This window comes from Camelus ferus, chromosome 8 (genome assembly GCF_009834535.1).
Source record: "Camelus ferus isolate YT-003-E chromosome 8, BCGSAC_Cfer_1.0, whole genome shotgun sequence".
Lineage (NCBI taxonomy): Eukaryota > Metazoa > Chordata > Mammalia > Artiodactyla > Camelidae > Camelus > Camelus ferus.
This window is the reverse complement of record NC_045703.1, coordinates 15928037-15952893: the sequence shown is the minus strand read 5'-3', so window position 1 is coordinate 15952893 and position 24857 is coordinate 15928037. Positions and strand designations below refer to the sequence as shown.

The following is a 24857-nucleotide window of genomic DNA, read 5'->3' as shown; positions in this document are numbered from 1 at the left end:
AAATTCCAAAATACATGGAGCTTAAACAACACACTTCAAAAACAACAAATGGGTCAATGAAGAAATCTCAAGATAAACTTAAAAACATTTGAGACTAAAGGAAAATAAAAACATAACTTACCAAATTTGTAAGATGTAGTAAAAGCAGTGCTTAGAGGGAAATTTATAGCATTTAATGCATATATTCAAAAAGAAGAAAGACCTACAATAAACCATCTAAGCTTTTATCTTAGGAAACTAGAAAAAGAGCAATTTAAATCTAGAGTAAGCAAATAAAAAAAAAAGAAAAAACTTAGAGCAGAAATCAATGAAATTTAACAGGAAATCAACAAAAAATCAAAACCAAAGCTGCTTCTTTGGAAAGACTGATAAAATCAAACAAGCCTCTAACCAGGCTACGAAAAAAAGGCGAACACAGATTACTACTATCAGAAATGAATGAAAGGGCATCACTAGAGATCCCATGGGCATTAAAACGCTAATAAAGGAATACTACAAAAAACTCCATGTCCAACTCTGGTAACCTAGATGAAATGGATCAATTCCTTAAAAGATACAATTGCCAAAACAAATACAAAAACAAAAAAACTCAAAAAAAAAAAAAAAAAAAACCAAGAAGAAACAGACAATCTAAATAGGCTTATATCTAGTAAAGAAATTGAATTAGTAATTAATCGTTTTCCAAAACAGAAACCAGCAGGCCCAGATGGATCCACTGGTGAATTCTACTAAACATTTAAGGAAACTGTATCGATTCATGAAAATACTCTCTATGATACTGTAATCATGGATACATGTCATTATTCATTTGTCCAAACCCATAGACTATACCACATAATGAGTGATCCGTAACATAAACTATGCCTCTGAGTGGTTATCATGTGTCAATGCAGGGTTATCAATTGTAGCAAATGTACCACTCTGATGGGAGATACTGATATTGGTGGAGTATATGTACATGTGAGGGTGGAAGGTATATGGGAAATCTCTGTACTTTCCTCTCAACTTTGCTGTAAACCTAAAACTGGTTTTCAAAAAACGAAGAACGGATAAACTTCAATGAAGGTAGTCCAAGTTCCCTACCCTCCATGCCCTGCTCCTTGTAACCACAAATCTGATCTTTTCTATGAGTTTGGGTTTTCTGTTGTTTCATTTTCGTTTTGTTTTTTTTAAGATTCCACATATAAGTGAGATCATACAGTATTCTTATTTCGCTTGGCATAATGCCCTCAGGGTCCATCCATGTTGTCAAATGGCAGGATTTCTTTCCTTTTTATGTCTGAGTAACATTCCATTGTGTGTGTATATACACATACTTACATACACACACACCCCACGCAATATCTTAATCCACTCTTCCACTCATGGACCCTTAGGTTGTTTCCATGTCTTGGCTGTTATAAACAACATTGCTATGAGCAATGGGGGCATAGATCTCTCTTTAATATTGTTTTTGTTTCCTTCAGATATATTCACAGAAGTAGAATTTCTGGATCATGTGGTAGTTCTATTTTTAGTCTTTTGAGGAACCTCCATACTGTTTTACATAGAGGCTGTACCAATTTACAATCCCACTAACAGTACACAAGGGTTTCCTTTTCTTCACATCCTCACCAGCATTTGTCATCTCTTGGCTTTTTCATAATAACCATTCTAACAGGCCTGAGGTGATATCTCTTGGTGGTTTTGATTTGCATCTCCCTAATGATTAGTGACACTGAGCACCTTTTCATTTGTCTATTGGCCATCTGTATGTCTTCTTTGGAAAAAAAGTCTATTCAAGTCCTTTGTCCATTTTTAATTGGATTATTTGGTTTCTTTACTGTTGAGTTATATGAGTTCTTTATATATTTTGGATATTAACCCCTTATCAGATACATGGTTTGCAGGCATTTAATAAAGTCTTAAAAAATTTTTTAATGTAAAGAAAATATAAGGAATAGATACACTACAAATAGATTTTCAAATTTTGTTACCTCAGCCTGTATAGCTGACTGGCACTTTCTTGCTGTCAAAAAGCTAACAAAATGAACAGTAATTAATAAAACCAAAAAAAGTAAAGTTATACTATAAGGGATCAGTAAGACCAAAGAATTCCTTGTATCACAAAAAGCATAAGACATTAAGAAAAAAAACAATAAATGACTACATTTTAAAAATTCTGTTCATAAAATTATTCCATTCATTTAGAAAATAAGATAAGTAATAATTCTGTAAGTTATATGTTCAATTCATATAATTCAACCAAGGTTTAGTATCCACAGTGTATAAAGAACCCCAACATTCCAATAGAAAAACAAAATGGACAAGACATGAGCAATTAAGAACAGATGAACACAATAAAAATATATATATCTAAAAAAAAAAAAGAGGAACACATACAAAATAACCCAAAAACACAAAAAGAAAACTCTTATTTTGTTTAGTGTACTCATGTACCACAAGTATATAGAATAGGGATTAACTCTAGGTTGACCCTCAATATTTTTTGAAAATTGAAAAAATATATGATTTTTTTAAAATACAGCAATAAAGATGCTCAACCTCCCTGTACACTGGAGTATTATAAATTCAAACCACCATCTGATAACCCCATCAGACTGGCAAAAACTGAAACACCAGGCATCATTAAGTGCGTGATGGTGTGTATAAACAGGAAAACTTAAAACGTGCTAGTGAAACCACTCTGAAGATCAATTTGGCAACACTTAGGTGAAGTTGAAATTGCATATGATCGTGATTCCACTGCTAAGAGATAACCAAGATCAGATATTAGCAAAGCATGGCCCAGCCAAATCAGATCTGCTGCCTGTTTTTATAAGGCCCATGAGTTAAGAATGGCTTTTACATTTTTAAGTGGCTGGGGAGAGAAAAAAAAATCAAAAGAAGAATAACGCTTCATGACATACGAAATTCAAATTTCAGTGTCTATGAAGCTTTTCTGGCACACAGCCACACTCATTTGCTTATGTATTATCTATAAGTGCCTTCTTGCTACACTGGCAGTGTTGAGTAACTGTGACAGACTGGACTGCAAAGTGTCAGATATTTACTATTCAGGCCTTTCCAAAAAAAGTTTGCTGACCTGTGTCCTAGAGAAACATATACACGTGAACAAAGAAATCTACTTTAAAAAAAAAGTTCATAGTAGCAATATAAGACACAACTAAGATAATCATAGTAGCAATGTACATTAATAGTAAAAAATTAGATACAACCTAAATTTCCACAAAAAGGGAAATGCATAAAAATGTAGCATATTCATACTATAACAAAGCACTAGTTATTCTTACCAACATTATTTAATCTTTCAAATGCTGTAAGAATGAAAAGCAAGTTACAAAAGAATACAGTATGACATGATTTATAAAATACTTTAAACATGCAAAACAATCTGTATACACATACACAGGTTCAGAGATACATATATAAAGTACAAAGAAATGTATGGGAATGTTAAGTACAAAGTTAAGGATGGTGGTTACCCCTGGAAAGGAGGCAGGAAAGTGAAAAAAGGAAAGGGTTTACCCCTGTTTCAACTGTATTAGTTATGTTTTCTTTAGGCTAGGAAGTAGAACATAAGTTTTTGTTATATTATTCTTTATATTCCACACAGATGTGAAATATTTCCTAATAATTTTTAAACTGTCATCAATAAGGTTTTACAAAAATAAAAACAATTTTTAAAAATGAGTCACTGAGACAGAAGTTAACTTCTATAATTTAGAAATAAAAAAGCAGCAAAAGAAAACATAAAGAGAGAATTAAATGCAAACAACAGGAAATCTCAATAAAGCAATTTTAGGTGGCTCTGTAGTGCTTAAGCCCCAATATATCTCAAGAATCTGTCAAGATTCTCCAAAGGCAGCCTCTTAGAGCTCTAAGCCACCATGTTACAAGTCTGAGTACCCTGCTGGACTTGGACTACATGGAGAAGGATGGGCCCAACTTCCCACACCTGCCAGTCAGACATTTGAATAAAGCTATCTTGGAACCACCAGACCAGCCAAGCTACCACTGAATAACTCCAGCAGATGCTGCAGGAAGCACAAAAACCACCCAGCTGAGGTGATTTTTCTCAAATTCCTAACCTAAAAAAACTATCCTTTGATAAAGAAGACAGACGAACAGACTATCCAATACTATCTCAAGATGAAGTCTGAATGTATTAAATTCTCAGGAATAATATCAAATTAGGCTTCCTTGTGAGCTACCAAAACCACAATATTCAGAGTTCTCTCAGTTTATCTCCTTCTTCATTTTAATCAGTTAGTTCTGTCCAAGGCCAACATCAGACAGCAGTTTGGTGCTGTTGGTGTTGCTGGAAGCTCCTTGATCTTCTAAGGAATGGAAATATCGAGTAGTGGTACCTTATCCTAAAGTAATGCAGTTGGTTCCATCTTCACACAGAATACCCAATCTCTAAAAATATAGGTATCTCAAGCATACAAAGTTCCAAAGTCAGAAAATAAACAACTCAGAAATGACTGCAAGAACAAGTGGCTTCAAATGTTTCTTCTGCTCCACAGACAGGGAGAAGACGACCAAGATGGCAGGGGAATTCAATATTCAATAAGATGATCAATGGAACACTTTAATTCTGAAAGTGCAAATGCATAATTCAACAAGAAAATTGACAGATTCATAATAAACTTAAAAGAACATAAACTTGAAAAATAGATAAAGCCTGTAAACGGTGAAGACAAAGGAGATTCAGGAGTTGCTACTCAAACCTGTGAAGGAAATGCTGCTGAAGAATCTCAAACTTAATTGCTATTATGACAAAACTAAATCATTCTTTGATAGTATTTCCTGTGATGATAACAGAGAATGGAGACCAACCTGAACTGAAGAAAGATTAAATGCCAAAATATGTACTCTCACCTCATCCAAACAGTGGCCAAAGGAATTTTGGAGGCAGAGAAGATGTTGGTACCCATACAGAAAGAGTCAAGAGAGGTAATGGTGATTATGTCTCCAAGATTTAGTGGCAGACTCATATGTAGGAGGTTGTGGGGGCAGAAAGTTCGCAGATTAAAAAATATAGGAAAGGCAGCAAGGTTATCATATGGTCTACAAGCAAGTCTTGAGAAATTTCTAGCTCCTCAAGTCCTGAAAAATTGCTTCAGTCTTTGCAAAAAATAAAAAAGAACATTTATTATACACTGGACACCAACACTGTTTTTTCTTCCCTGTTGTATTTCAAAGATTGTAATGCAATTACTGTGGGAGGAAAAAAATCCCTCATATTCAAAACCAAGCATGAAATACATTAAAAAAAAAAAAAAAAACAACTCTCCAAAAGCAAGATGAGGATATGGCTTGTTGTCTTACTCCTCAAGTCTGTAGTCTCAGGTGGTCCCAAAGTAGTTTTTGTTGACTTAGAACAAGGCAGAGGATCCACATATCCCAGTTTGCCTAGGACTGTTCCAATTTTAGTAGTGAAAGTCTGTATCTTCAGGAGACAAGAGGTCCTAATTTTTGGTGAAGGATGCAAAAGGCTCTGAGAAGTCCAAAACCCTAAGGTAGCCCAAAAAACGGACCAAAAGCAACACCGTTTTTAACGTTAAATGAATACTCCCTATCTTCTTTCTATACTTGCTGTCTTTGTCTTTTAGGTGATGCAGGCAACCAAAATCTGTAGTTCACAATCAAGGATCATCCATTGTTGCATCACTCCAAGTAATGTGACTTAAGTGTACAACTGAAGCGGGCTTTAATTGTGATCAGCAGTCTACCTTTGACTTTGTGGATTAATTGTTGTGTTTTGTATTCAGATAACATTTAATTTTTAATACTGTAAATAGTGGTGACCATGTTTTCTAATTGGTTAGGTAATGAATATGAAGAAGACTGCAATAATGACTCCAGTACGACCCAGACGTCACCAAATGAAAAGAAAAAAGAAAGGAAAAGTTTCTAACATTCTGCCTCTTTTCTTCTTTCTTGTGCTTGCCTGGTTTCAGAAATTCTTGAATCAGTCCCTAATCAAAGAAAAGTTAAACCAAAGACTATTTATGTTACTATTTATGTCTCTGAAACAAATTACAAATTGTGTGGTCTATTTTGTTCTGTCTTTCTTTAGCTTCCTAAACTGTCTGGAAATTAGAAACTTTTGGACCTCATAAGAACTGTCATTTTCAAGTTTAAGAAATATTATGACTTTGTTGAAAGAATTACAAAAAAACCCCAAAAACAGGTAGGCATGGGAGAGGAAAGATGGCTATGTAGATTAAAGACAGCTACAAACTCTTTGCCTGCTGAATGTTGGGTTCTATTTCCCTTCTCCTTTAATCTGGGCTGGCTCTGTGGCCTTCTGGCCAACAAAATGTGGCAGAAGTGACAATGTAATTTCTGAAGTTGGGCTTCAAGAGATCTGTGGCTTCCGTTTTTCCCCTCTTAGGGTGCTGCTTTATCATTCCCTGTTATTTAGCCTTCTCTTGTCCAGCCCTCTCCCAAAGGTAAAGCAGGTAAGAAGAAGACTAGGCAAGCAAGAGGATAAGAAGGGAAGGAGGGAGGAAAGAAGGAAGGAAATGCTGAAGGATTTTATGGCTACAGGACAGGTCCCAAGCTCCAGTTCTGCTTGCAGGGCTAACTTGCTCTGGATCACGGAACCCCTCTATACTTCTTGATCTCCTCAGTCAACATACTTTTGTAATGGCAACAGGAGCCATTAACTTATAGGAATCTAGACATAGGAATACATAACTTCATTCTCTATCCTCTCTCACTACACCAGTCAACATAGAATATCAACAACAATCAGCTAATACCTAGAAAAAGAAAGATAGTAAGTGAAAGAAGAATAATAAAAACTAGAATTCAAGTAAGAGACAAGATAAGCATGAAGAGAAGAAAAGTAAGAAAAGAAAGTTCTTTCTTCTCTGCCTGCTAAGAAAATAAATACAATAATCCAACTAACATAGAGCACTTGGAATTACACGCCTGGAATTGTTCTAAGAGTTCACTATACATTAACACATTTAATCTTCATGGCAACCTTATGAGGTAACTACAATTATTATCCTTGTCTTCTTAACAGATGTGAAAACACAAAGAGGTTAAGTAATCTATTCAAGATCATACAGCTAGTTAAGTATAGAGCTAGATGATGAATCCTGGCATTCTGGCTTCTGAATTCATGCTCTCCATGCATTTCTAATGAAAACTGCTTCCATTCTAAGTGAGGTTCTACTCTACTACTGTTTCTTGTGAGCACATGAAATCAAGTAGTAAGTAGAATTTATCAACTCAACTAGGATGCAACTAGAAAATACATATAGTTAAGGAATAAATAAGGAATGACACGATGGCGTAGTTTCTAAAAGTAGTACAATCAAAAGAGGAAGGAGCAGGGCTAAATGAAGAACTTTGTGGTGTGTTCCCCTGAGCAGTTTGACACTAAACACCTTGCTCATATTCATGGAATGCCCATCATTTAGGAGAAGTGGTGCTTTAGCCCAGGAGATACTGTCAAGTATTTACTGGCCCCAATAAAAGTGGCAAACAGACTGGGCTCTGAATTGCATTTATATGTAAAAATAAAGTATGGCTAAGGAGAAATGAAAAATACTTTTCATTTGGAGACATAAGTAATTTTGCTGATACAGAGGACAACACTGCAATAGTTCAGATCAGTCTTTTTAACCTAGTGGACAAAGTTCACAAAGGAGGAGGGCCCAGAATGAAAAGGAAAACAAAGTAGTAAATACACACACGCAAGCACATATACAAAAGGGAAAACAGAAAAAAAATGGGAGAAAATATTGGTGAGGCAATTAATTGGTAGAAGTAAAAGGTAAAGTGGCTCAATAAATATTTGTTGAATGAATGAACAAAAGAGAAATCTGTCAAACTACCTATAACAAACGGAAAGGGGGTAGAAGACGACATCTTAAGTAAATAGAAGAGAAAGAAACAAGTCAGAGGGGAAAGAAAAAAATTCAACACAAGTTGCAGTCTAATTAAGCAACTTTCATGTAATACTATATAACAAAATAAAATACAACAGTAGCCAGTAGGTCTACTTTTCCCTAATGAAGCCAGAAAAGGAAATGGAATTAGCATTTTACTTAATAGTTTGTAAGAATGTAAAACACCATTTAGAACATGGATGACAAACAAGCATCTCAAACTTACCATCAAGGCAGAGCTATTTATTAACTTCTCATTCCTCTGCCAGTCTACTCCATCTCAGTAAATGGAATTACCCCCAACACCTCAAACCAAAACCGAAGCAGTCATTTTTGACTCCTCCCTTACTCTGATTCTCAATACGCATTACATCAAGTCCTGTGAGCTCTGCGTCCAAATATATCTCCCATCTATCCACTCCTCTTCCCAGCCTCCATTGCAACCATCCTTGCCTAAGCCCCTCCAACTTTGAGACTACTACAGTATTCTAACTCACGTCCCTGCTTTAACTTGTGCTCTCCTCTAATTCACTCCATAAGCAAAGTGATTTTTTAAAAAAGATAAATATCTTGAAACTACTTTGCTCCAAACTCTTCAATGATGTCCTGCTTCTCAGAATGAAATAAAAATTCATGATCTGGAATGATATGCTGCCTCTCTTTCATATCACTCTTTTCTCTGCTTGCTACATTTCCGCCAAAATGATCTTTTTGTTTAACAAACATAATCCTATATCATCTCGGAACCTCTACAGGCATTATCCTCTTGGCCATACTCTAGTCCCACAGTTAAGATATTACCTTAACACACCTTAACCTCCTTAGGAAGGCCTTTCCTGACTTTAGCATTACGTAAAACAGCTTTCCCATTTGTCCACTGCTCTGTATATTTCTCCCATAGCCTTTATCACACTATTACCATCTTGTTTATTTCATTAACAAATATGTTCCAAGTGCAAGAAATATGTTGGTGAAAACAGAAAGCCATTGTTTTCGTGAAGCTTACTTATATTTTAGTAGGGCTGGAAAACTTGAAGACATGAATTTATCATATGAAAAGTGCTGTCATGAAAGATAAAACACGGTAAAAGGGAATACCATCTGTTTGTACCCGTGAGTATGGCATTTTAAGTAGGTTATCAGATCTGAGCAGACCTAAATAAAGTGAAGAAGGAAACTGAAAAAATGAAGTAAGACAATTCTAAACGGATTCATTTTTACTTATTTATGAAAAGTCCCTCCCACTAAAATCTAAGGCCTATGAAGGCAAGTACCCTATTTATGCACTGCTGTATTCACCTTGGTATAATGCCTAGCACAAAGCAGGCTGCTATAAATATTTGATGAGTGAATGAAAACCTTGTTTTTCAAGAAGTCTACTGGAGAGTAAGGAAAAGTATACTATGTAGATGTTTAAATATTATATCCCAAAGGGTCTATGGGGAAACATTTTGAAAACACATAAACATGGTATCAAAAATGTATTATGGCAAGTTATAGTGGAGTATTTTATCATTGAAAGTGTAAAGAATCAAAAGAATTATATACAAAATACTACACACAAAAAATAAATGACACTAAATATCATTCCATTTATTTCAAAAGATTCAGTACAGTATATGAAAAACTGAAATCCTATGCTCATATTCTAAACAAGGTACCATTCATTTTCTTTATGAGAATGCTGAAGGAGACACGGTGAATCTCAAATTTATCCCCAAGAGCAATTCATAGACCCTCAAGTTAGAACAAACTAAAAGCAACGATTTTAAATTTACATCAGCCCTGTATCTGTTGGCTTTATTTATATTTTCTTTCCTATGTTCATCTAGCCAGAGTTTAAACTGAATCAGAAGCCTCTACAGAAGTCCCAAACCTACCACAGGAAAAAAAAAAAAAAAAAAAAGGTATAATCATCTGCATACTGACTATATCAGTAAGCCATCTTTTGTGATTCCAGTATCAAAACAAAAAAATAATGCACATAACACCCCCTGTAACACAAGCTGCACCACTCTCAGCCTCTGACAGGTAACTATTCTGCCCAAACTAGAAAGGAGGTAGAATAGAGGAAATATGAAATGAAGCCAGAAAAAACTTACAAGCTTTCCACATCTTCTTACTATGAATCTCATATAAAACTCTCAACATTTTCAAATAAAGGCTGTCATGCATAGGAAGGTAAAAAAAAATTTTTTTTTGCTCTGCAATACTCAATGAAGAAGAATTATGAAAATTAAGATTTCTTTTCCCATTCATCTCTATTAGTCCGTATTTGTTTATTAGACTACGGACTGAGTACCTACTGTGGTCCAGGCACTGTTCCAGGTGTTGTTAACTAAACTGTAAACAAGGCATATCCATCATTCTTCAACACTTTCTTATAGGCCCTGGTACCACAGTTAAGTTGTACTTTCTTAATTCAGAAATTTTTCCAATTATTTTTTAAAGTATTGCTTCATGTTCCGTATGAAAAACATCTTTGCAAAATTATCCAAAGAATAGTTCATCTTTTTTAGCAATCACTGGACCGGTTCCCCCAAACATATGTATAAATCTAATTACTAGCATAAACAGTGACCCTACAGCCAAATTAAGCAATGAGCATTAGAGTTCCTGTCCACAAGCACAATGAATTTAGATGTATTTTGGGGATATATATATATAGGCAAAGGGCCAATATTGGCACCCATTACCACCATCCCCAACAATGACATACAGCTTTTCTTAAAACTGGCTTAGTCCATCTACAGCAAATGTTTAACTTTTCCTCACAACTGAATAAAAATGGAACCACTCAAACTTTATTAGCTTTGGTGACTGTCCCAAAATTGACACTGTCAATCTCGTTCTTTTTTTTTTTCGAATTATTTTATAAAAGATGTTTAGCAGAACACATGTCGTTAAGATTATCAGAGTCAGGCCTAATCTGAATGCTGGCTTCAAAAGGAAGCCTGAAGCTCTGCGAAACATAAAGACCAGGGGGGTACAAAACAGGAAAACTACCTCTCCCCTCCCCGCTTAGACTGGCTCCCCACTTCACCCAACCTTAGCAACTTGAAACTTTCCATGAACACCAAACAAAACCCGAGTGCAGTCCGCTCTCATCCTGAGGCCACCACCGAAACACCAAAAACTGTCAAAGACTTAAACGCGTGAAAGGACAGCCACCAACTCCAGCTCGCGGCCGGAACCACCGACACTCCCTAGGGCCTCCCCGCCCTCCGCCAAGCCCCTCGCCCGGGCGGACTCGAACCCAGCGCGCTCGCACCGCATCCCCTCCCCGCCATCGCTCCCGCAGCCCCCGCCCCCGGGCCCCTCCGCCGCCCCGCAAACCCACCCAGCGCCCGTAACTGAATATCCGGGAACCAGGGGGCCATATTTTCCTCAGTCTCCCCACCCACCCCCCGCAAGGGCAGAAATAGCTGTACCTTCCAGAAAAGTAATCTCCCCTGCGCTGCCGTCGCTCTTGCCAGCCGCCATCTTCCTCCTCCCACGCCGCCGCCTTCTTAATCCATGGCCCACACCGCCGCCGCGCTCGCCGGGATGAGGGGCCGCGCCGCAGGAGGGTAGCCGCCGCAGGGTTGCGGGCCTAGGACTCGGCCGTCAGGCGGGCGGCGCTCCCCCGTCCGGACGGGCCTACACAAAAGCAGGCCGGGCGCTCCCGGGCCTATCCGCGGGCTGGTGGGCGGCGAGACCCGCGGCCTGGGCTGCTCAGGCGCCTCCGGGCGAACGCGAGCGGCGACGACGGCGACGGCGCTTCCCGGGCCCGGTGCCTCTCGGCCCGCGACTCCCCATCCACCGCCCACCCAGGCCGCCTGAGAAGCTTCCCTCAGCCGCGAGCCCGCAGGAAGAGAGACTGAAGGCGAGCACACAAACACGCCTCCCTAAGTCCCGGGCCGTAAAATGGCCGCACCCGCCGCGCCGGGGCGGCGAGGTCTCTACGACCGTCAGGCGCCCCCAGGCCGTTCGCTCCTTCTGCAGCCGCCGCCGCCGCCGCTACGGCCGTCCGCCCACCCCGCCCAGGCGCGAATGCATCAGCCGAGGTCTCTGCGACTGTCCATGTGGATAGGGGTGGGTCCCCTCTGCCACCGCCTCGCGTCCGTCGCCACAGCAGCTCCAGCCGCCGCCGCCGCTCCTCCCCCACGGGCGCTGCTGCGGCCGCCCGGCTCCCGCCCCCGCCCCGCCGCCGCCGCCGCCGCCGCCGCCGCCGCCGCCCCCAGCGCGGCGCCCCCTCAGGAGCCCGGGCTCGCTCGCGGGTAGAGCGGGCCGCGGCGCTGCACCGAGCCCCGCCGCGTGGCGCCTGCAGCCCGGCCCTCCGTAGCGCCGGCCCAGCGCGGCGCCCGCTCGGCCGACACACGTTTCGTCCCAAATCGCGAGCTCCGCGGGCCGGGGGGCCGACCTGGTGTCTGAGCGCTTCCCAGCCGGGCCGGCGGGGCATTTGGCTTCTGTGAGACCACGATTGCCTGAGGAATGTTCTCAGTTCATTCCTTTGAGGAGGCCTTGGAGCTTAAACCATAGCCAACTGGAGAGAAAAGGTAGAGTGAGGCAGTGCAGTCACGTGTAGAAAATGATTTGTGGTCTTCATTTTTTAAGAAGTTTTCAAAATAATTTATGAGGGGGAATGCTACAGTACCCTTTGGATGACAGCGTACAAAAAAAAAAAAAAAAAAAAATCCTGTCATTTCTGTGCCTGACACTTCAAAAACCATACCCTACCTTACCAGCCAGGCTTTGCCATTGCATTGCAGGTGACTATATCATGTTCGTTTTTCTTTTCCTGCTTTGCCTTTCTTTTTGCTTTCATTTTTTTTTTAAGTTCTAAAAACAAGACGTTCATTAATGAAAATTTGGAAAATACAGAAAAGTTATGCCTAGTCCCACCACGAAATTCAACTCCTTTGCCTGTGTAGTCCTCTCATCCAAAATTTTTCTTAAATCTCTCACTATCCTCATTTAAAAAACAAAAAATGTATGCTCTATATAAATGAAAACTCAACAGTCATTAAAATGACACAGAAAAACTATGATTTAGTGCAGTCTTTGGGGACTGAACTAACTAGTTTAATTGCCCTGCTAAACTAGGCATAAGCAGACCGTCTTTTTGTTTAAAACTTCTTTTAAAATCTTTTCCTAAAATGAACTCATGATTTCGTGATTAAGAGTAATGTAACGAGTATAATTGATTATCATTTGCTATTTTTGTTGCTTGAGGATATTGGATGCTCCCACTGCGGTCCCTTTGACACAGCGTCTATGCCAATGACAGTATAATAGTGAGGCTGATAGACAATAGGCAGATGTGGGTGACTGGACTCGTTTGTACAGACTCCAAAATGTAGTTTTGGAAAAAATCTGATTTTAAAACACATACATGCTGGCTTTGAAAATGGAAGAAGTTGCCAGAAATCAAGGAATGTGGGTGGCCTCTGGATGCTTTAAAAGTCAAGGAAACTGAGGCTCCCCTAGAGCTTCCAGAGAGCAAAGCTGACACCTGGATTTTAGCCCAATGAGACAGATGTTGGACCTCTTACCTTACAGAACTGCAAGATAACGAATTTCTGTTAAGTTGCTAATTTAGTGGTAATTTGTTACAGCAGCCATAGAGAACTAATACACGTGGAATAGGAAGACAGGTGGAGTTATGTAAAAGATGTCTGTTAAGCAATCTGAGTTAGGATCTCTCAGATGAAGTCCACTGTTTTATTTTTAAGTAGTATTAATGTCAGCTAATCTCTATGGGACTCCATAATTCCAACTTTAAAAGAGAAGTATGGATTAAACCAATGTTTCTCAAACTTTAGCTTGCATAAAAATCACCTGATAAGGCTTGTTAAAATAGATTGCATTACCCCTCCCCTAGAGTTTCTGTTTCAGTGAGCCTGGAGTGGGCCTTATAATTTGCATTTGTAACATGTTACTAGGTGATTGCAGAAGCTGCTGATCAGGGGACCACACTATGAAACAATCTAGATTAAACAGTCCCTAAATTCCTTTTCAGTTCAATTATTCTTATTCTATAGTATGCAATTACAAATGAAATTATTAGTTTCCATATTAAAGTATAAAGATATTTTCAGAAATCACTGTTCTTCCATATGAATATAATCAGCTAAGCATTGATAGTATCATATATCCCTTTATCCAGGATTCAGGCCCTAGAAAACTTCAGATTTAGGGCATATCCCTGAAATTTAGATGTATTTAGTATATATACAAATGTATATTTAGTATATTTACAGATATTTAATTATTAGCCCTTTTTTTATACATGAATTTTGAAGTTCAGAGATGTTACTGAGAATGCCTTTGGATATTAGAAATATGACTAATTACAAAACCAATTCCCTGAGTTATCCATTCAATTTTATTAAAAGCCTAGCGTGTCTTTATTGTTTAAAGTTAGCCATCTAACTTTAATTGTTTAAGTGGAATTTAGATTCCATTTGGATGTCAGCTAACTTGTTAGTTTTCATATTTAATACAATTTAATTCTGGCATAAAAGATAAATATAATGGAGAAAAGTTAGACTATTTTAGATTTGAGTGTTTGGGTAATTACAATGGATATAATAAGCTACTTTATGTTTTCTACTTAATCCACTGAAGAAAATTTAGGAAAAAAAAAAAAGGAAAAACAAAAGAGGGTCCTGCTACCCAAAATTCAAGCCTAATGCCATATTTTCTCCAAAGTCTTTTTACTCACTCTGGTCACCTATTCCCAAGGGTGAACCCTGGGCTTACCTGTCTTCTAAGCTCAATAATTCAAATATCCCATCTCTAACCACAACCACTATGACCATTTTCAGTCTCATTGTGATCTCTAAACCTTGACTCCTCCATTTTCTCTCTTAATCTTTACTTCTCTCCCCACCTAGTTTAGATTCCATGATATATCATTTAACTGATTCTTTCTTGATTATATGCTCAACTCCCTTGCTTCTCTGCCCTTTCCTTCTCCCCTTTTTTTAAAAAACCCTCACCCTGAGTAAACCCTGTTACTCACCTTCCCTGCTGGGCCACAGGAGGGTGAGCATTGCTGAAGAAAGTCACCCAAAAGAGAAGACTAGTTCCACTATAACATTGTGGCGGCCACCCTACAGGGAACTTCTGTATTGCCAGCCTTTCTAGGAGGTTCTCAAATCAGCATGTTCTCCAGCTGTCCACCGCACCTGTATTGAACTTCTCCAACCCTTCCCCTATCGCTCTCAGCAGAATTCCTTGCTTCCTACTTAAAAGAGAAATACAAAGCACTAGATAAACATTTCCTTTGTATACCAAAACTACCTGCATCTGTACTCACCCATTCTGTTTTTCAGTCCCTACTATTTAGAGGCAAAGTCCCTCTTTCTTTAACTCAATCCCTCATGTATCCTATGAGTTCCATACCCACTCTCCTTAATACACTAGAATTTGTCTCCTTTGCTTCTGAAAGTGCTGATTCTACAGTTTATAATCTTAGACTGTTTTGACCACACCATAACATTTGCAGTTTTGCAGGCAATTCACCAGCATAGCTGTAGCCTATTTAAATTGGTTGAAAAACATGTACTCAGGGGTCCCACTATCAAGACTCCCCTCAGTTTTTGTGCAGTTTGAGTCATTTAAGAAAGAAAAATCATTGGTGATGGCCAATGGACCAAGATCCTCAAGGCTACAATTATGCCATGCTAGCAGAATTCAGAGGAGAACAGGACTGAGACAATCCAGCAGATCCTTTGGAAGGATCGAAGAACATGCGACCCTCCCCAGAGCTACTCCTCTCCTGGGATTCTTTGCTCATGAACAAACCAGAAACCTAGGAATCATTCTTGACTCTCTTTAAAAAAAAAAAATTAAATCTACTCCCTGAATATATCTTGAATCTATGCATATTTTTGTCCCCATCTCAACGGCCCCACCCTAGAGCTAGCCACTCTCACCTCTCAGCCATACTGCAGTAATAACCCGCTTCAAACAGGTCATTCCTTGTTCGCTCTACCCTTCCTCTAATCTATTTCTCACACAGAAGTCACAATAACCTTGTTTTAAAAAAAAAATTAGACCTCATTTAAACAAATGAGATCAAAGCATTTGCATGTTTAATAAAATCATTCAAAGGTTTCCCATTGCTCTTAGGATGAAATCCTAAATCTTTCATTGACCTCCTGGGCCCTTCCTGCTTCACTAGCCTCATCTTGCACCACTTTCACTTCTTATTTAAGCTCCGATCATTTCGTACTTCTCTCAGTTCCTCAAATACTTCATCTTATTTTCTACCTTAGAGCCTTCAAATGTGTTGTACCCTTCATCTGCAATATACTTTTTGTCTACATAGAGCCTTGTTCCAGTAGGTTAATTCATATCTGCTGAAAGAATAAGCAAATGAATACGACATATTTAAAATAATCTTTCTCAAGGGACCTTCAGAATCACAGAACCCAGGCCCCTTAGAGACCATCTAACACAATCCTTGCAGAGGTCCAGAAAATGTCTCTGTCTCAAGTAACATAGTGGTAGAAATTTAGGAAAGATGCCCTAAAAAGGATCGGTAATTCAGGTGTGAACCTAGGGCTTGGTTTTGAAGACGCTGAACCAACTTTAGCTGGGAACTGACAGAAGGAAGAGTTGAGTTGGTAATAGATACATAAAAACACAGTTTCCTCTCTGTCTGTGACTACAAATTCTTCTTTTGTATCACAGCCGGTGTTTACTCTATTTTAGCCAGATTAAAAATGCTGTATATAAAACTACTTGGATAAACTGAATCTCACTTCATGCTGGTAGAGCTTAATAGGTATTAATAAAGTAACATCCCCCCCATTTTAATACATACAGTTGTTTAAAAATACAATCAATTCTTTTAAACACTTCACTTAGCATATCATTAGCATAGTGTATAGTTTTAGTCCATGACTAAATACAAGTTTCAGAAGACAATAGCAGGTTATGCAAATTATGTCTGATTGATAATTTTTGAAGGGCTAAATGCATTTGTGTCAGGTGAAATGAACCATGAACGTTACAAGAGGATAGTGTATATGTTTTTGTTACAAGTGTATAGCTTTATTTTAACATAATTTCTACATTATAGTATTCTGCTTCACTTTCAACTTGTTGGTTGTAGTATTTTTGCTTTTGGGGGTGGGGAGATAACTAGGTTTGTTTGTTTGTTTACTTATTTATTTATTGGAGGTTCTGGGTTTGAACCAGAACCTTGTGCATGCTAAGCACACACTATACTGCTGAACTATGCCCTCCCCCTATTTTTGCTCTTTTTTTGATCCTATCAAGCTTCACGCTCCTTTTGTATTTCCAGTTCTCCTTTTAGTCAGTGCTTTCTGTCCCCCTTCCATGTCCCAGATTTTTTTCTGGGATTTTATCAGGCAGTTTCGTAGCTAAAATTTTAATGATTAAGTGAAAAACAAACTAATATTTTTTAAAATTATAAATGAATATATCCTCAAAATAACACACATTTCTTATAATAGTCAATTCTACCAGACACTTTCAGTGTCACATTTATAAATGAACAGTCAAGTTTTCTAGTGACCTTGGATGAATTTTTGCTTTCCTGGTTCCTAGGCACTATTGTCTTCATGGGCCCTTCCTTCACAAGAAATACATTAAACATTTTTTTCCACAACTACTACTTTTTTTTTATAAGTTCACATTCACAACCATTTTTCCCAGTATGAAATTAGCTAAAAATTTTAAAAGATAATATTTAAAGTTAGTGAGGATATTGTGAGATGAACATTCTCATTCACTGACCCCATTAATTTAAAAAAAAAAACCTCCTGGAAAGCAATGGGGCAAAAATGCATCAAGGGTTTAAAAGGTCTACTCCACGGGGGAGAGGGTATAGCTCAAGTGGTAGAGTGCATGCTTAGCATGCATGAGGTCCTGGGTTCGCATCCCCAGTACTTCCTCTAAGAATAAATAAGTAAACCTAATTACCTACCCCCACCAAAAAAAAAAAAAAAAATCTATTCCATTTGTCTCTGTTATATATACACACACATAGGCAGAGCAAAAAGATACTCTCCCAGCCACCCCTCAACCCCTAAAATAACCCAAAGTGTTAATGCTGATTATAGCTTAGTGATGGGATAATAGGTAGTTTTTACTTTGGAATTACATATATTTTTAATTTAATTTCTAAAACTGAGGTATAGTTGATTTATTATATTAGTTTCAGGTATACAACACAGAGATTCAAAATTTTTGTAGATTATACTCCATTTAAAGCTAATATAAAACATTGGCTATATTCCTTTGGCTGTACAATATATCCTTTTGGCTTATTTATTTTATACATTGGAGTTTATATATTGATTCCCTACCCCTTTCTTGCCCCTCCTCCCTTTCCTGTCCCCACTGGGAAACAGTAGTTTATTCTCTATATCTGTGAGTCTGGTTCTCTTCTGTAACATTCATTTGTTTTATTTTTTAGATTGAACATATAAGAGATAAAACAATGTTTGTCTTTCACTGTCTGACTTATTTCACTAAGCATAATGCCCTCCAAGTCCATCCATGTTGTTGCAAATGACAAAATTTCATTCCTTTTTAAGGCTGTGTAGTGTTCCATTGTGTGTGTGTGTGTGTGTGTGTAGGTACATACACACACACACACAAAATGGAATAATATATATGTATATTAGTATGTATATAGATGTGATATACGTATGTGTATATATGTGTGTGCATCTTCTTTATCCATTCATCTGTTGGTGGACACTAAGGTTGCTTCCATACCATGGCTACTGGAGATAATGCTGCTATGAACATTAGGGTGCATATATCTTTTTGAGTTATTGTTTTTATTTTCTAAAGACATATACCCAGGAGTGGAATTGCTGGATCATGTGATAGTTCTGTTTTTAGTTTCTTTCAGGAATCTCCATACTGTTTTCCATAGTGGCTATACCAATTTACATTCTCAACAACAGTGTACAAAAGTTCCCTTTTCTCCACAGCCTTGCCAACATTTATTTGTGGTCTTTTTGATGATCGCCATTCTGACAGGTGTGAGGTGATATCTCATTGTGGTTTTGATTTGCATTTCTCATGTTTTCATGTGTCTGTTAGCCATCTGTATGTCATCTTTGGAAAAATGTCTATTTAGGTCTTCTGTGTATTTTTTGATTGGGTTGTTTGTTTTTTTGATATTGAGTTGTTTATATATTATGGATTTTAACCCCTTATCAGTCATACCATTTGCAGATGTTTTTTCCCGTTCAGTAGGTTGTCTTTTCACTTTATTGGTGGTTTCCTTTGTTGTGCAAAAGCTCAAGTTTAATTAGGACCTATTTGTTTAATTTTGCTTTTGGTTCCGTGACCTTAGGAGACAGATCAAAAAAAAATATTACTACAATTTATGTCAAAGAAGATTCTGCCCATGTTTTCTTCTAGGCATTTTATGATTTCCAGTCTTACATTTCAGTCTTTAACCTATTCTGAGTTTATTTTTTATGTGCTATAAGGTAATGTTCTTAATCTCATTGTTTTATATGTAGCTGTCAAGTTTACCCAGAGCCAATTATTGAAGAGATTGTCTTTTCTCCATTGTACATTCTTGTATTCTTTCTCATAGATTAATTGACCATAGGTGTGTGGGTTTATTTCTGGCCTCTCTATTCTTTTCCATTGATCTATGTGTCTGTGCCATACTGTTTTTGATTATTGTAGCTTTGTAGTATAGTCTGAAGACAGGGAGTGTTATACTTCCAGCTTTGTTCTTCTTTCTAAAGGTTGCTTTGGTTCAAGTTAGTTAATTTTAAAACTGCTTTGGTATAAAGATGCAATCCAGGCTGGATTCACTATTATATATTTATTTTTATCATTAAGTTAATTTTTTTCTTATGACTTTGAAAGAAATAATATTAAAACATATTTTTATTAAAACTATATTTTTCCTTGTGATGAGGAATTAGGATTTACTCTCTTAACTTTCATATACAACATACAGCAGACTTAATTATATTTATCAAGTTGTACATCCCTAATACTTACTTATCTTATAACTGGAATTTTCATGAGCCTTGAAATGTACCTTGGGCCTGAGGCACTGTTCCTTCTGTGCCTGATGGATAAGTCAGCCCTGTAGGTGACTAGTGGATCCTTTCATGTTCATTAATGGAAATGATCACGTAAAAATCATGTCTAGCTGAATTGTAAGGCAAGTGTGTAAGAATCATCTGGAGAGCTTGTAAAACAGTTTCATTGGCCCCGTCTCAAAACGTCTAATTCATTAGGTTTAGGTAGTGTCCACGAATTTGCATTTCTAATAAGGGAAAAGGTGATGCTGATAATCAGAGAAACACCCTTTGGGAACCAGTGCTTGGAGTAATATATCTAAGTATTTCATTCATGCAAAGACGTTATTCCCGGCATGACTTGTGAGGTATATTATCGAGATTTCCTAACCAACATTTACTGAAAATCTACAGTTATTTTTATTTTATAGGTAGAAACTGAGACCCAAAAGGCTAAGTAACTTTTCCAAAGTGACTCAGCTAGAAAAATGCAGAGCTGGGATTCAAGCCCAAGTCCGTCTAGACTCCAAAGCTCATGCTCTCTTATCATTACCATATTGTAATGGTCCCAGAGGTAAAATGCAATCAATAGACCTAGAAGCCAACTTTTAAACATGAAATAATGCATAAAAAAGGTAAAAGAGTGTATTTCCTACATCATCATTGCTGTATTTTCCCTGTTTATTCCCTGATGATGACTTTCTTTTTTCTGGCTCTTTATTCCTCAGTTCTTATTTTTAGATAATAGCAGCAAGAGGAATGTAGAAATGGCTTGCAACGTAATTTCTGAAAGTGCTGAAAGTAATGCTGACTCCCAACTAAAGATGATCAGTGTTTTGCATTTTTCATTAACTTCACTTTGCAATTTGAATGGTTTCATCTCTTCTGCAGGTCAACAAAGTTAAATCTTCAAAGCACAAAACAAGTAAGGGTTAAATTGCACTCATAGCTTTTGACTTTAAGCATCTTCACTTTATGGGATTAAAAGCCTCATTTTATAACTAGCTTTCTCATCCATCCTTCTTAATACTGCCTCATTATAAATATAAACACATAAGAATCTCTTTCTCCATCTCTGTGTGTATATATGTGTGTGTGTGTGTGTGTGTGTGTGTGTGTGTGTTTCTTATTCCTTTTCCTTCTCTGATTCCTTTTTTCCTCAAGAACATAGTCTAATACAAGTGCAGGCTATTTTCTAAAGTTATATTTTTCAAGAAGATGCTTTGGTGATCTCAAAGTTTACCAAACCTCTGCCCCCACCCCAGTGAAAAGAGATCACAGTGTTTTCACCAATCACAGGCATAATAAAATATGTACCAAAAGATATATTACAAGGATAAAGAAATGATCAAATACATTTTGGAGCATCCATTTAGTTTGCAACTAGTTAAACCAGTGAAGTGGATCTATTTGTACTGATCAGGAAAGCATCCATGATTAATTATAAAAAAAAAAAAAGCAAATTACAGACAAGTGCATCTTCATTTTTATGAAAATAAATTTTTTAAGTATATGTAGCTAATCTGTGTAGTGTAGATTATTCCAGAGGAAACATATTAGAAAGTTGATGTGGAAGACTTTGTCTTCTCTTTTTTAATGGAATTTTAAATAGTTTTTGGATTATAGGAAACTTGCTTTCTTCCTAGTGTTTTTCAACAATTAAAAATCAAAAAAGTTGTGTCTTCTTCAAACTTGTGTCAATGACACAAACAGATTTTAGGTGCCCTTGACCCTGAGGGTGACTCAACAAGGTCCATTTCCACCTGGACTCAATATTTAGCCACCGTGGCTTTGGGGATGACCACAGCTTCAAGGCATGCTTGGTTTGTATAACACAGTCAAGCTAATCCCACTCATTCTGGCATGGGGATTGCTTCTAGTTCTGAAAATACACCTTGATAAAGATGAGAAGTTTTCTTCATACCAAAGAAAAGTGTCCAAAGACCACTGACATCATCTTGACAAGTTGGCTGACTTTAGCAGTTTCATAATTATTGTATTGGCCTGTTTCAGAGGTGAACTTTGCAGTAAAGTCCTTTTTATACACCATTTAGAATAAGTGTATGGATTAAGATGGGAGACAACTGAAGCAGAAGTACGGAAATAGTAAAAAGTTTTGGAGAAGAAAGTTCATATAAAAGAAAATTGTTTTAAGGGGGAGGGTATAGCTCTAGTGGTAGAGCACATGCTTAGCATGCACAAGGTCCTAGGTTCAATCTCTGGTACCTCCTCTAGAAATAAAGTAAACCTAATTACTTCCTCACCCCAAAAAGATAATTAATACAATAATAAACAAATAAAATTTTTAAAAAAGAAAATTGTTTTAGCTATAAGAAACTGGTAGCAGTTCTTTTCTTCTGAGTAGAGAACTAAGGTAGAAGGGAGATTTCTTTTTTACTATATATCCTTTTCTACTTTTTGGTTTTTGTATCTTGTGTATACATGTTATCTAATAAAAAGCAATTCTGAATTGTTGGTGTTACAGTCATCTGAAGAGATCCCTGGGCACTTTTGTGGTTCTCACCTCCTAAATTGATGCACTGTGCGCATTACAGTAATGTTACTGAGCTGTTGGCCCTGGGTGTTTGTTTATTTCAGTTGTCAGTTTGTAGCAATTTGTGCACATTGCTTTTCCTTCTTTAACCAAGTACAACGATCATCAGTTCTCACATTCAAAATTATACTCATGCCTCTATTTTTTTTAAAAAAAACCTCTTATATCTCAATCCTACCATATTTAGAGTAAACTTTCCAGGAATACTTATCTTTAACATTTTTCGAAAGCCACCATCTCAAATGTTGACAAAAACACAGTTGGTGCTAAGATGACGACATTACATTTTATTTAAAAATCTGGCTTTTATTCTGAAAGGATAATACAAACAAAGGAGATATGATTGACTAGCATCAAATAGCTACAATTTGGAAACAACTAAATTATAAGTTAGTTAAGAATCAGAAATAGTTTTAAAGATTTTTTTAATGCCTCCTACAGTATAGGAACATAGAAGATAATCAGTAGTTGTTCATCTCACTTGAACCAAAGATTCGAGCATCAAAATACCAGAGGATTCTGAATACACACTTTATTTTTAGGTAATCTTGCTGTTAATAGAGACGAGGTGGTAACATTTAACGTGCAGCTACTGAGATCAAGCTACCTCTGCTACTCAGCATGCCCAAAAGAAATCAATAAGTATTCTTATATTTTTCAGATACTCCTAGCATTTTTTGTTACGTAATTTTAACCAGAATTAAACTTCTAGCCACAAAATTATTTTAAATATGTGCTGTGTTTATTAAACAAACACAGAAGAATCCTAAATCATGATGTAATACTATACTGATTTCAAGTACTAACCACCCTGCCTGTTTGCCTTCTTACTTGCTTTAAAAGTATTCAGCCATACTTCTTCCTTAATGTATGTTACCCATAAGCTTTAAATACAAAAATGCTGGAATCCCTTATGAAACTTTCCTATATCTGTGCCAGGTTATAAGAGATGACATATTAGTATAACAGGGTCTTTTGGTATTTTGGAAAGCAAAGCCATTTAAATGGCTTGAAGTTAGAGCCTTTAGGTGACTGAGTCCATGCTGTAACGTGTCATGTGATAGGATGATTCAGGATACACATATATAAACAGACACCAACTATTCTTCAGACTCAAGGCTGTTGGGATTATTATTACTAGTACTGATGTGACTTTTATTACTAATGTGATCAATATTAATGTGATTATTCTCTCAAATACTCATGGCTGATTAGATGATCAGCTTTCAATGCATGAGGGACATGCTTTGGTTGGCAGGTACCAGCACTACCTCACCCTACATGTGAAATTTCTTCAAAGGAATAATCTCACTGTATGCTAACAAGTTAATGGGATTTGTTACTGTTACTGACTAACATTCCACAATACTTCGATGAATTTTAAATCAATACTCTGTTAATAGTTTCTTAATGATATAAAAGCATAAGAGGTTTTTTTTTTTCCTTTGTTATATTTTGTCTTAATATCTGTAGTGATGCTTAGCCTGCACTGACCAGCATTAAATTCTGGTAAATTACCACTGGCCAGGATGTGGTCTCTCCTCTCTAGAGTTCTGGAACTTTAATAATCACAGCTTTCAAAATAACTGGTTTACTCTAGCCAAGCACATAGTAGATCTGTGTGTGTGTGTACGCGCGCGCATGCGTGTGTGCACACCCTAGAAGATCATTTTATTAATTTTTAAAAGATCAATGTTTCCATTGGCTGGATTACTTGTATCTGTTATCTGGCACCCAACTGCTGCTATCAAAGTAACTAAGAAACCAACAATGTTGTTGTTAAGTGTGAAAGTAGAGTAAGAGAAGTTTGGTATTTAGAGAGACTTTTCCTTGCAGCAGTGGTAGATCCAGATAAAAGAGCCCTCCTTCACTATCAAAGACACTTTTCTAGCCCCTGTACTCTTATCCACCATATGCAGAGCTTCTCTTTTCTCTGTATAAGCCCTAGATGAAAATCCAGTCTTGCCTTCCAATTCTGTTTTCTATTTTCAGTATGCATACTTTAAAAAAATCACTAATACTCCTTTCCTAATTCAGAATTTAACATATGTTTATAACAATAATGAAGCAAAAGGAGGCTGTCATGGTTCAGTGTGGGAGTGGAGTTACATTTAAAGCACAGCTCCGAAAGAAATTCCAATCTTGATTCATTTCTCTTTCAGACTTTTAAGGGGGTCCAATTACTTAGTTCATGGAAACTCAATAAAATCCTCTGTCCATGCCTATCTCCGATGCTTTTAAATTCCCAAGACTCTCTCACTCTCTCACTCCCTACCCCAGTCTCTTCATTGCCACTTTCCTCCAAGCTTCCAGAGCACCAAGCCATGTGCTCCCAGAAACATGCAGTCCCCTGAAAACAGCAGTTCTCTT

General features: G+C 37.4%; 1 protein-coding gene across 5 annotated transcripts in view; it reads right to left on the bottom strand.

The window, feature by feature from the left end:
- Window positions 1-11474, bottom strand: part of SENP6 (SUMO specific peptidase 6) — a 106101-nt gene extending 94627 nt beyond the window's left edge. For 4 of the 5 annotated variants that reach the window (XM_032484482.1, XM_032484483.1, XM_032484484.1 and 1 more), the window contains exon 1: window positions 11345-11474. In XM_032484482.1, the coding sequence (XP_032340373.1) occupies window positions 11345-11396 (52 nt within the window). In that variant the 5' untranslated portion in view covers window positions 11397-11474. The remainder of the gene's footprint in view (window positions 1-11344) is intronic. The other variant, XM_032484486.1, reaches the window with a different exon arrangement.
- Between the last annotated feature and the right edge of the window lie 13383 nt (window positions 11475-24857).